The sequence below is a fragment of the Pipra filicauda genome, unplaced genomic scaffold (assembly GCF_003945595.2).
Source record: "Pipra filicauda isolate LSUMZ 115617 unplaced genomic scaffold, ASM394559v2 scaffold112_size3218982_pilon, whole genome shotgun sequence".
NCBI lineage: Eukaryota > Metazoa > Chordata > Aves > Passeriformes > Pipridae > Pipra > Pipra filicauda.
In genome coordinates, this window is record NW_024103574.1 from 1735296 (window position 1) to 1746794 (window position 11499).

The 11499-nt window shown below is 38.7% G+C and overlaps 1 protein-coding gene across 1 annotated transcript; it reads left to right on the top strand.

Annotated features, from left to right (window-relative positions):
* Positions 1 to 58: 58 nt before the first annotated feature.
* Positions 59 to 10005, top strand: LOC113983393 (retinol dehydrogenase 8-like). The gene is made up of 6 exons (XM_027712454.2): positions 59 to 2663; positions 3800 to 3961; positions 5206 to 5385; positions 6404 to 6497; positions 8056 to 8239; positions 9146 to 10005. The coding sequence occupies exons 1-6, from the start codon at positions 2567 to 2569 to the stop codon at positions 9377 to 9379; spliced, it is 951 nt and encodes a 316-aa protein (XP_027568255.1). The 5' UTR covers positions 59 to 2566; the 3' UTR covers positions 9380 to 10005.
* The last annotated feature ends 1494 nt before the right edge of the window (positions 10006 to 11499 follow it).

Below are 11499 nucleotides of genomic sequence, written 5' to 3' on the forward strand. Positions count from 1 at the left end.
TGTACATATGCAGTGTTGCAGACACAACATCTTATTAAAATTGACCTGTTTGCAAGATGTTTTAGGACACTGATTTGATCACAGACACTGGGAAAACCTGCTTGCTTTATTCCAAGCAGTATCTTTAAAATGCAAAGGAACAAGGCCATAAAGCTTTCTGAGCTTTGAGCTTTTTTTTATTTCTAACAAAAATCCCTACAAAAATTATCATAGATTAAAATGGCATCATAATTATGCATTCTAAAACATATTTATTTCCATTTTTCCAAAAGTACTACACAATTTAGCTGTATGAATGCCTGGTGGCCCCACTTTTATATTTATATGAGCATCAGAAACTGCAAATGTGGTTATGAGGCCTCAATCTAAGTCTGAATAATGCATACATGATTTATGTGCATTAAGACGTGATTCATACTTCAGAAAATCAAGTTAATAAAGTTACTTGACTTGAGGAACAGAATTGAATGTGTTGTAATTTAAATCCTAGGCCTCAGTTAAGTGTTTTGTACATTAAAAGTGAATCTTGGCCAACAAATATATCTATTGTGTTTCTGCAACTCTGCAAGTGGTCCTGTGCCAAAGTCCTTGGGCAGTCATAGGCCTTTCATTGTTTATGTAAACACGTTCCACAAATGCCACACTCTAAGTGGTTCTACAAAACAGCCACACATTCTGCTACCATTGACAAGGTCAAGATACACTTATCTAAAATATTTCTGCAGTTTCAGATTATTTAATCTGCTATTATGAAAATTATGATGTAGTGAAAAATATTGTTCCTTACAGAAATATATTGCATGTTTTACATCAAGCTGTAAGTTTCTCTACATAATAGTAAAGGAAAAACATTAGAATTAGGTTGACCGGTGTAATAATTGCAAATTAAACTATTATTTTTTTCCTCTTTAGGCACATCACTTTGCCTTCAGGCTAGAATTCTATGCATCAAATTTCAGACAGATTTTTTTTAAAGCAGTGGAACATATAAGCCCTTCAAACCAGGATTTCAAGTGGAAAATACAACCAATCTGTAATTACAGCTGCATTGCAACACTAGTGGAATTCCACTAACTAGCATTGCATAAAGCCTCGTTTGCTCCTCCTACATGCACTAAATATAAATGTGCATGAGCAGCAAAAGCAATTTGCCTAATCTCTGAATCAGCTAAATAGCATTTGCACTAAAATTTTGTCTGTATACTAACTTATCTGGTTAAACTGTGGGTCAAACCTGATAAATAAGCAGAATCATAATTACGTTTTCTCTTTAGATGTTGTGCTATTTTATTGCTTGCCTGAGAAGTTAATGATTCCACTTATACTGTTCAAGTCAATTTATTTCTTTTGGAAAGGATGGAGTTGGGGTTTTTTTAACATAATTTCAGTTAAATGTTTCTGTAAGGTCCTACTTTTCTTGAATTACTAATGAATTTACTTCTCTGCAAATCCTGGAACACTAAGTTCATTTTTCTGAAGTGCATTGCATCACATGGGATTGCTGAGTCTTGGAAAACATTTTACTGGGGATAATGGCATTGCAATTAGCTGAATGCCGTTCATAAGGCTAATTGCTTTTCAAGGTCTTTCTTTTTTCCGTCACTGAGGGCAGAAACAACAGACTGAGTTTCTTTCTGCAATGTACCTGCAGTTACTGTATGTTAAGTTTGCATTGCACCAAAGTGCCAGTCCAAATGCCCCTCTGTTTAATCCACAGTTTATATGCAAAATTGGTGGAATATTTTCTCCAAAACTAGAATGGTCCAAAACTCAGACATCATGCTAGTTCTGATTTTTTTAAATTTCCATGTTGTCATTTGCAGAATCGGAAGTGTTGAAAGAGATTCCAGTCTTAGCAAGCACGTAGTGAAGCTGGTCTGTTCAACATCTTCCTGTCAGTTCTCCGCTGCCAGTATACTTGCTTGCTTTCTCTGTTCTTGGTTGGGAACACTGCCAAAAGGAAATGTGAGGAATCTGTCCAACAACTTGTCTCTTTCAAAATCCACATCCCATTTTTCAATTATTTGTTTTCTGTAATGGCTACTAGGACTCATAATAGTAAGGGATGGGGAAGAAATCCATTCCTCATTCTGTTGCAAAAGAACAAAGAGGGTGCAGTAGGTGTAGAAAGTCTGACCAGCTTTAGCGGAGGGATCCCACTTTGGGTGCAGTTTACTTTCCATAAATATGAGTGTAAGACTCGACACTACAGACTGATTGTAACTGTGGCAAGGCTTTTCCTGCCGGTATTGTGCAAGCTGGTTATTCTATTAAAAAAAAATCCATGTAGTTTACAAATGTCTTATTTTTAAGTTTAATCAAATTTTGTATTAAATATAATCCGTGTTGATAATGCAGTTTATAAGCACATGCAGGAGCATCTGCTTCTGTTTTTGTCTAGTTGGAGATTATCCCTTAATCATGCAAGGCCCAGGTGTGCACTTTCAGATTTGTTGACTCAGGGAAGCTGGAGATAACATTAAAGACCAGTCACATTATACTGTAGTCACATTTAGGTTGTTGCTCCTCTGAAGAAGACTCTTGCTTGAACCACTCAGTGAAAAGAATGGCAAGAAGAAATGTCCTCATTACAGGTTGCTCCTCAGGAATTGGACTGGCATTAGCTGTAAAAATGGCAAAAGATGAACAGAAAAGATTTAAAGGTAACCATGTATCTGTTATTTATCTTTATAAAAAGATTCTGTTCAAGACAGTGCTGTTTTTCCTTCTGTGATTTTACAGGCAGTTGTATTCAGCTTGGTGACTTGTTTCTTGTTAGTTTTCCTCTTTTACTCTCAAGAAAATACAATACAGTGAAAAATATACTGTTTTCTGTAAGCAGTTTATATTTCTGTAGCTGTATTGAAACTGAACAACTACTGGAAGTGAATAAGTTTACACACACACTGAGAAAAGATGGGAACATAAAACTGAATAGCTGCAGATCTCTGTAGTGTGCTACCTCAGATACACATTCACAGCTTTGCTTGGGGCTCCTAAAATCTGTTGAATGAAATGTATGTGCCCAGGCCCATTTGAGGACCAAAGGAGGGAATTTAGATAAACAGTTCCTAAATTTGCAGTTTTTTCTTTAAAGCACATCATTATTCCAACTCTGTGCAGGCATAACTGGGTGAACAAAGGGACTGGGATTTGTCTTACTGCTGCAAAACAGGGTATTTGCTATGATTGAAAATGGATGGCAAGGTGAACACAGCAATCTGTGCTAATTCAGTTTCTCATACTTACTTTCACAGTTTTTTACTGCTAACTGACTGGATGTAGATTCAGAGCTTTCCGAGTAATTAGGCCACAATAATGTTAAAACTAATTTCTATTTTGAGAAGTAGTTTGCAAAAAGTAGACATTTTTTCAACCTAAGGAAGTATTTGTCTTCCACTTTTTTAATAAAATTATGGTTGGTCTACTAAACAGGTTGATGGTGATTTGAAACAAAAAAAGAAAGAGATAGATTTTGGGTACCTAAAAACAATTTAACCGTATAACTTGATATCCGTTACTTAAATTTTGGTGATAATATTATCTTTATACACTGCATTCTTCATTGTGCATAGTGGTTTAATTCTTCTTTTGAATTTCTTGAAGATTTCAGAAACAGTCTCTGGGAAATCAGTGACAATATATGTTGAAAATAGTCTTTTTACTTCTAGTTTTTATCTGGTTTCTATCACTGATATTTAAGATCTGGATGTAAAAGCAATATTCTTTAATACTTCTCTGTAAGACTGACAGAGTAAAGATTTTATTTCTGATAACTGTTGCTTCTGGTGTTTTGCAGTTTATGCCACAATGCGGAATCTGTCCAAGAAAGAGCCACTGGAGGAAGCTGCGGGTCACAGGCTGGGCAAAACCCTCGAAATTAAACAACTCGACGTCTGTGATGAACAGTCTATTAAAGCTTGTGTGAACAGTATCCCTGACAGAAGGATTGATGTCTTAGGCAAGTACAGGATGTGTGTGCTATGAACAGATACCAGATTTCTATATATCATCATCTCAAATAACCTGCAGAAGTTTCATTAGTGTAGTTTTTAAATTATCAAAGTAATAATAATTGTGTAGTATATTCTGTTCAAGATTTTAAGACTTCATGCAGACATGAGTAGATTAAATCCAACCCTGCTTTCATGAAGTAGGGAAGCTTATTTTCCTTGTTTATAAAGGAGAAATTTGATCACAGGGAAGTCTTGGATAAGATGATACAGTTTTTAGTAAATGTGAGAACTTTTGCCTAAACCAGCACCTTCATGGGCAAAACAAAAAAACCCCACTCTATTGATGAAGCAACAACTCTTTGTACAAAGAAAGCAACAGCATTTGGGAATTAGCAAGTAAAAGAACAAATGCAAAGAAAGTAAGGATATCTTCACTTTGTATGGAGAATTTAAATTCTACTTTACAAATAATTCAACAAGAAGTGTTTTCATACTGTTTTGCTAAAAATAAATATTAATATCTTAGTAAGATGGAAATTGCTTACACCATCAGCTATTAAATCTTCTCTAATAGAAAATTATGGATCTACATTTATTTTGATTAATTATTAAAGGAGTGCTTAACAAGCCGTTTCTGCAAAATGTATTATACTCTAATTTGACATACTACTTGTAATGCAGAATGCCAGTCCTATCATCATTCTCCACTTACAAATATCCAGGAGACAAATAAAAATCAATAGAAGTGTGTGTTTTGTTCAGTTGGTTTGTTTTGTTGGGGATTTATTTCCTCTTGAAGATATGAATGTTAAGAAAACAAAAAGCAGACCACAATATGGCCCAGTCTATCATGTTTTGAAGACTTCTGTTCATTCTTATGGGTATTGACTGTAACTTTTAATTCTTAATACTGAATTATAAACAAATACAGGTAATTCTTGTCTCATTTTCCTGTAATACTTTAGTAATTTTTTTAAAAAAGGACTAATCAGAAATAAATTAGTTAAAATGCAAAGTATCTGATAATTTAAATTGGATTAAAAGCATAGTTAAAAATAGAGAAATCCGGAAATGTCAAGTGTACTTGCAAAGCTTTAGTGACAATAACATCTTTTAATCCTTTCTAAAAGGATTATTTAAGGATCATTTAACCCTTAATCCTCATTTTACTTTCAAATGTTTTCCAGTAATGATTACAAGTTTATGTTTATGGAGGTTGTTGCTCACTGTTGTCTCCCATTTTGCCCAGTGAGCAATGCTGGAATGGGGCTCATTGGACCTATTGAATGTCAGACCATAGATGAAATGAAAACTGTGATGGATACCAACTTCTTTGGACTGGTTCGACTCCTGAAGGAGATTTTGCCTGACATGAAGAGGAGAAAGAGTGGGCATATAGTTATAATAAGCAGTGTTATGGGAATACAAGGTAAAGTTTGTTTGTTTGTTTGTTTGTTTGACCTAAGAGTTCAGTACTCAAAATTTAAAGCTTTCCTCTTTTTATCTAAAAAAAAAGTACGAGCTGACATATCTTAACTGTTGCGTTTCTTAATGCTGAAGTTCCAACCATAAAAAGTACCTGATGGGTTTTATGCATCTAAGGGGATGTTACTACACAGCTACTCTCAAGACATTTTAGCAACAAAACCTGCAGAGTGAATCTTTTTTTAGAGTTTTAACTTAAACTCCAATTTTTTTAAAATGTTATTGTTTTATTATCTGGAGAATAGGGCTTGGCATCACTTTTATCTTTCTTACTGGAAGAAATTATGGGAACAGACAAACATGCTTATTACACTCTGCAAAATAATCATAATAGAATAAAATCCAATCCTGAACAACTGTACCACCTTTTTGTAAAGTTTCTCATCTCATAAAACTCGAAGAGTAAAATTTCACTGACAGATAATGGTACTCCCACTCTCGTGTCCCATCCTGTCTAACTGTATTTGTTTCAATTATTACAACTTACCTGGATTATTCTGGTGAGCAGGGGCCCTACAGCAATCTGCACATGTTGTAATATTTACCCTCCACCTAAATGGATTGATGTAGTGCTTTTTCTAACTCACTCAGATGCAAGTTGGGTCACTTGCATGATTGGATCTCCTGCATTACACTCAGTTCCTGTGTTCGTCTATTTAAGTCTTGCTGATAAATAATGCAGATGGTATTATGTGTACAGACACTTCCGCATCTTAGACTACAAAATAATATCATCCAAAGAGATCACAGCATTGCCTAGGAGGAGGAAAGGTATTAGTCAAACATCCTTTCCTAGACTAAGCAGTTTTGAGAACTTAGGCAAAAACCAGTGTTTAAATTCAGCATGCATGAGGATTTTTCTAATGTTTTCTCAGCAACACTGTAGAAATGAGTTTTTAAAATTAAATTATTAGTATGTTGAACACAATCACATTCTAAGAGATGTTTTGTTTGTACATCAGGTATTTTATTTAATGATGTTTATGCTGCATCTAAGTTTGCTGTGGAAGGATTCTGTGAAAGTTTAGCTATTCAAGCACTCAAGTTCAAACTGCAGTAAGTATTGATCCACTGGTGTAAATTGTATTTTAGATAGTTTTAAATATTTCAGACCTAGTAAACAGATTTTAAAAGCTTGCTGCTAAAGAGATTGAGAACCCCTTGAAAACCGCATGTCACAAAAGGCATAGAAATGTTCACACTCTTCACACTACATAAGCAAATAAAAAGATCTAGATGTTAAAATAAACATGTTTTCTTGAATAGTTAAAGGCTGTTTAGCTGTGGATAAAATACAGCCTTCTTAGACAATTCACAGAGGAAAAACTTCAAGGGCTCACCACAGAGAGTGAGCAAGTGCAAATCCATCAGAATGGAACACAGGGAGAGATACCTGTAATGACAGGAGGTGGGAGCAAAGTGAGAACAGTGTGCTGTACTATTTCTAATGTTTTAGACAGTATTTAAGAGACTGGTCCTGTGCATCATCTGTGGATTTTGGGGTTTGATTTGTCACATGTATATTCACATTCATGTAATTCTGCTACTGTTCTTCACGTGAAGTCCAACAACTGGTAAATATCCACTGCATCTGTGTGTGCCCAAGCATTTAGCTCCTGTGCTGTGGGAGACACCAGCTGTTGTGGGATTTCAGAGACAAAACTGTGATTCTACATACTGCTCTGCAAAGTTTGGAGAAATTTAAAATAAGTGTATTGTAATGATACACAGGATATACCAGAATTCATAATTAGATTTCAAGAGTATAAGACACAGCAAAAAGGAGGTTAAAAAAGGAAGTATAATAGGAAAAGTTAAAGGTCCGATGGGAAGAGTGATGAAGAGAAAAAGCTTTAGTTCCAGCAGTAGATGGAATTCTGCTGTGAAGGTCAATAGCTTGATTTAGTTCTAAAGAAGGGCCTTTAGAACATCCCCAAAGAACTCAAGTCTAGAAAGCGGTCCTATTCCAAAGAGTGTTTTTACAAACACAGTGGCTGAGAGTTATTACTGCCTGAGAAAAGAACTGGGGAAAAAACCCAACCAGTATCTGTATTTCAGTGATTTGCTCTATGCTATTGAACAAAAAACCACAGCAAAAGTCTCTATATTGTAGTTTATTAATATACAGTGGAGGAATCTTGAATTATCTAACTCTGACAGCTTGACAAAGAAAATCCATGTTTGGACAATTCCCCCATCTCTTTCAGCTACTTCATCAAGGGAAACAAAGAAATTGAGGCAGAATTTTGTCCAGAAAGCAACGAATTGTTATAATCCATTAATTATTTTTCTTAATATCTGCTAAGTTCTTGTGGCTAAATCATCCTTAGATTCCACAGCTGCGAGACAGCAGGTAACAACTGCACTCATGCCATGAATTAAGTTACAGCACTTCTCTGAAATTTAAACTATGCAGATTTCTACTACTACATGGGGATGGATAGGAGGAGCATGAGAACAGTAATGCAGCATGGGTTGCCTTTACAGAATGTACTGTTTAATATTGTTGGCTAAGAGTGCAACTCTTCAATATTTCTTTTTTGGGAAGGATTGAGGGGTGTATTTTCCATGGGGGATAGTCAAAACACAGTATATCTTTGCTTTTTTTGAACAGGTTAAGTTTGATTGAACCAGGCCCAGTGGTTACAGAGTTTGAAAGAAAAGTGTTTGAAGATGGAATGAAAATGGATCTTTCAGCTGCAGATGCAGAAACAGCTGAGATGTTTACTAATATTTACCTTAAAAATTACAAGCAGATTTTCCAGAGCCTGGGACAAAGTGCTGAAGATGTTGCAGAGGTAACTCATAAACAACTCTCCATCTTCTTTTTCTTGATTTTTTTTTTCCTTTGTAATTTACGAATGCAGTGGTTCGTTGGTGGGTTTTTCTGGTAGAAGCATTAGATTTAATTAAATGTCATACACATGATTAAAAAGGGTTTTTAAAAACTCCAGAGAATATTAAGAGTTCTAAATAAAACCCTTTAGAATATTAAGAGAATGTTCATTTTGAAGTATTGAAGACGAGTTGTAATTTAAATACCACTGAGGTATTAGATGCCCTGTACGTCATCTGTTTAAGGCTGAACACTCTGCAGCGTTACCATAGGCATGCCCGGGGCTCCCACCATTGGCAAAGCTGCTGCCCTGTCCATCTCCCTGGTGATCCCTCCACTGGGGGGAAGTTCACTCAGCCACCCCAGACCGCCAAGGCACAATAGAAGAAACATGGACATAGTTTCTGGCGCTTGAGGCTTCCTGCAGAAAGACAAGTTTAGGCAAGCGGGGGAAGGGGACAATCATTTCAGGTGTTTGCTGGTAAGGAATAGCTTCAGTGTCAACTGAAGGTTCCCAGATCTTGCTGCAAAATGCACTGTCCCGATCCTTTCCCAGTGAACTGTAAAAGAAAGGATCTACTATTGTGGACATATTTTGGAAGACTATTCAGAATACGTAGGTATAAGGTGTTATTCACCATGGTATAGAGAAACAGAAATAGGACTAGGAATAAATAAGAAGTACTTCTTATGGCCATAAAATATTTCAAGAAAATTTTCTAATGAAATTCTAATAAAACTATATAAAGGGTTTTACATAATTCTAGGACTTTATTCTTTCACTTTTCCACTGCTAACTGAAAACTGGGGTTTTACTTTACTGTTTTGATAAAGGTCCTTTGAAAATTCTATTTCTCCTTCTCTACAGCATACAGTAAAGATAATTCTTTCAGAAAATCCACCTTTTCGCCATCAGACCAACACCTTGTATACTCCAATGACAACTCTGAAGTATGCAGATCCAAATGGAGATCTACCCATCGATATATTCTACAAAATGGTTTTTCAGCATGACAAAATCTTCAGTGCAAGTCTTAACTTCATCAAATTGCTACGGTGGAGAAGTAGAAAGAGCTTTGACCTGGGGAAACCCTCACAATAAATATGAGATTATATAGTGCAAATTGGGATTACTTGTAGCTACCGATGACTCAGTATGTTGTTATTCAAATGGCTTTGCTCTGTAATTGTGAAAAGGCATTCGAGATGTTTATTTGAGCTTAGCCAACATATTCAACTGAATGTGTATATCTTCAACATTAGTTTGCAGAACCTTGCAACTAAAATCCTCTAACTACAGTTTTATTCTGTTTAGTGTTTGCTTTTCACACCGATATGTTTTTGTGGGAATGTGGACACTGACTGACACTTGTGTATTCAATATTAGCCCGATCCCTTCACTTAGTAGAGTATAATACATAGTGAGATGTGTACCATAGGTAAACTATTTAGATTCTTAATCTAATAAAAATATTATATCTTTTTACTTATTAGAATAGGATAGAATCAGTAATCCTTCAATCACAGCTGCATTCTTGTTTTCAGAAGTCGAATCTATTTATCAGCAACAGAAGAGAAAGTCTCATCAATCTTAAAGGGTCACAAGTGGAATATTTATTATTCATATCTATTTATTATAATATTCTGAACGCTTCCCTTATGTGCAATGGTTACTAGTGTATTACACTTAGTGAACAATAAAATGTTTTTAAAAGCAACTTAAAATATCTTCTTACTGTCTTGGTACTTTTATTTTGAAAACCAAAGTATTATCAGTAAAAAGTGATTCCAATTCATTAAATGCCTTCAGTGTCTAAAGGAGAGCCACTGGCTCTCCTGTTCTAAGCTATCCTAATAAGCAGGTGTTAAACCAAAATTCTATCATGAAGAGGAGGTCTTTTCCTTGTCTTTCTCTCACCGTAGTCTGACAAGTCATCTGAGGCCAAGCTGGGGGCCTGGGTTTAAGTGCTGTTCTTGCATGGCATTCCTGTTCCCTGACCTCCAGCCTTGCCCCTCGGGCCTCCAGGCTGGTGTTTCTCAGCACATTCCAGCAGCTGTCCTTGTTTCACCCAGAGAGCCCAGCTGGAGCTCACTGGGGATACAGGAACTGTCTTTCCTTCAATACTTTCTCACTAAGCCAAAATCTAACTCCGTGCTGGGACTTGCCCAGCCCTGCCCTGCCCCTCCCCAAAGGAGCTCCAAGAAGCCAAGCAGCAGCCCAGGCGTGGGCAGCTCCTGTGGATGCCAAGTACTGCAGGGAACACGACTTGCTCTGCAGTCATGACCCTCCTGGTGGGGCCGGAGGTGTGGGGGCGTGCAGGGCCCTCCTCAGGACAGCAGGCAGGGGAGTGAGGGGAGAACAGCACCCGCGGCAGCCCCTGTGCACAGCTGGAGGCCTCAACCACGTCCCACTGCTAAAGCAAACCTCCTGGAAAACACGGGGCTGGTGCCTACAGCCCAGCATCACCGTGTGCATGGCACAGAGGTGGGAACAGCAGCCAGGCTGAAAAGGAGCAGGCAAGAACCAAAGGACAGCAGTGGTGCTGGCGCTGAAGGGAGCACGGCCACTCGCCCTCTGCAGCCCTTCGCCATCAGTGAGGGGCCAGCGCTGGGCACAGCTGGGCACAGGCAGCCAGGGAAGGGCAGGGCGTGCCACGAGCAGCTCAGTGTCGCTCAGCTGTGGCTGTCCCTGGCCCGCAGGTTGGGCTGGGCTGCATTCCCGGGCAGTTTTCCTGTGCAGCACAGAGCAGCACGGTGCGACCAAGGCCATGGGTTGTAACGGCCCTTCCATGAGCACCGGCACGGTCCGGTTAACTCACACAACCCTCACACTACTGGTTATGCGGTGGCTGAAAGCACAAAACGCAGCTTCACAGAGGGATGCCGAGCAAACCCCTTCGTGGCTGCGAGTCGTGGATAAACGACGGATGAAGAGCCGAGCGCCAACCGCGCGCCCTGCTGTGCGAACGCGCCTGCCTGGGGTGTCAAACCCCCCGCTACGACCGGAACCGAGGGAAGGGCAGCCCGAAGCAGCTCCCGGCGGCAGCAGCCGGGCCGAAGGGCGGGCGGTGCCCGGGCAGGGCAGCCCCCGGGCTGACGGATGGATGGGCGGACGGACGGACCCAGGGCCCCTCGCCGGCTCCGCCGCCCGCACGTGGGCTCGCGCCGCTTCCGGCTCCCGCGGCTCTCGGCGGAAGCTGTTCCGGCTTCCGGCGGAAGCGC

Coding starts and splice junctions, on each gene's coding strand:
- LOC113983393 (XM_027712454.2), top strand. CDS start 2,567: ATGGCAAGAAGAAATGTCCTCATTACAGGTTGCTCCTCAGGAATTGGA. Junction 3,962..5,205: donor CAGAAGGATTGATGTCTTAG/GCAAGTACAGGA, acceptor CATTTTGCCCAG/TGAGCAATGCTGGAATGGGG. Junction 5,386..6,403: donor CAGTGTTATGGGAATACAAG/GTAAAGTTTGTT, acceptor TTTGTACATCAG/GTATTTTATTTAATGATGTT.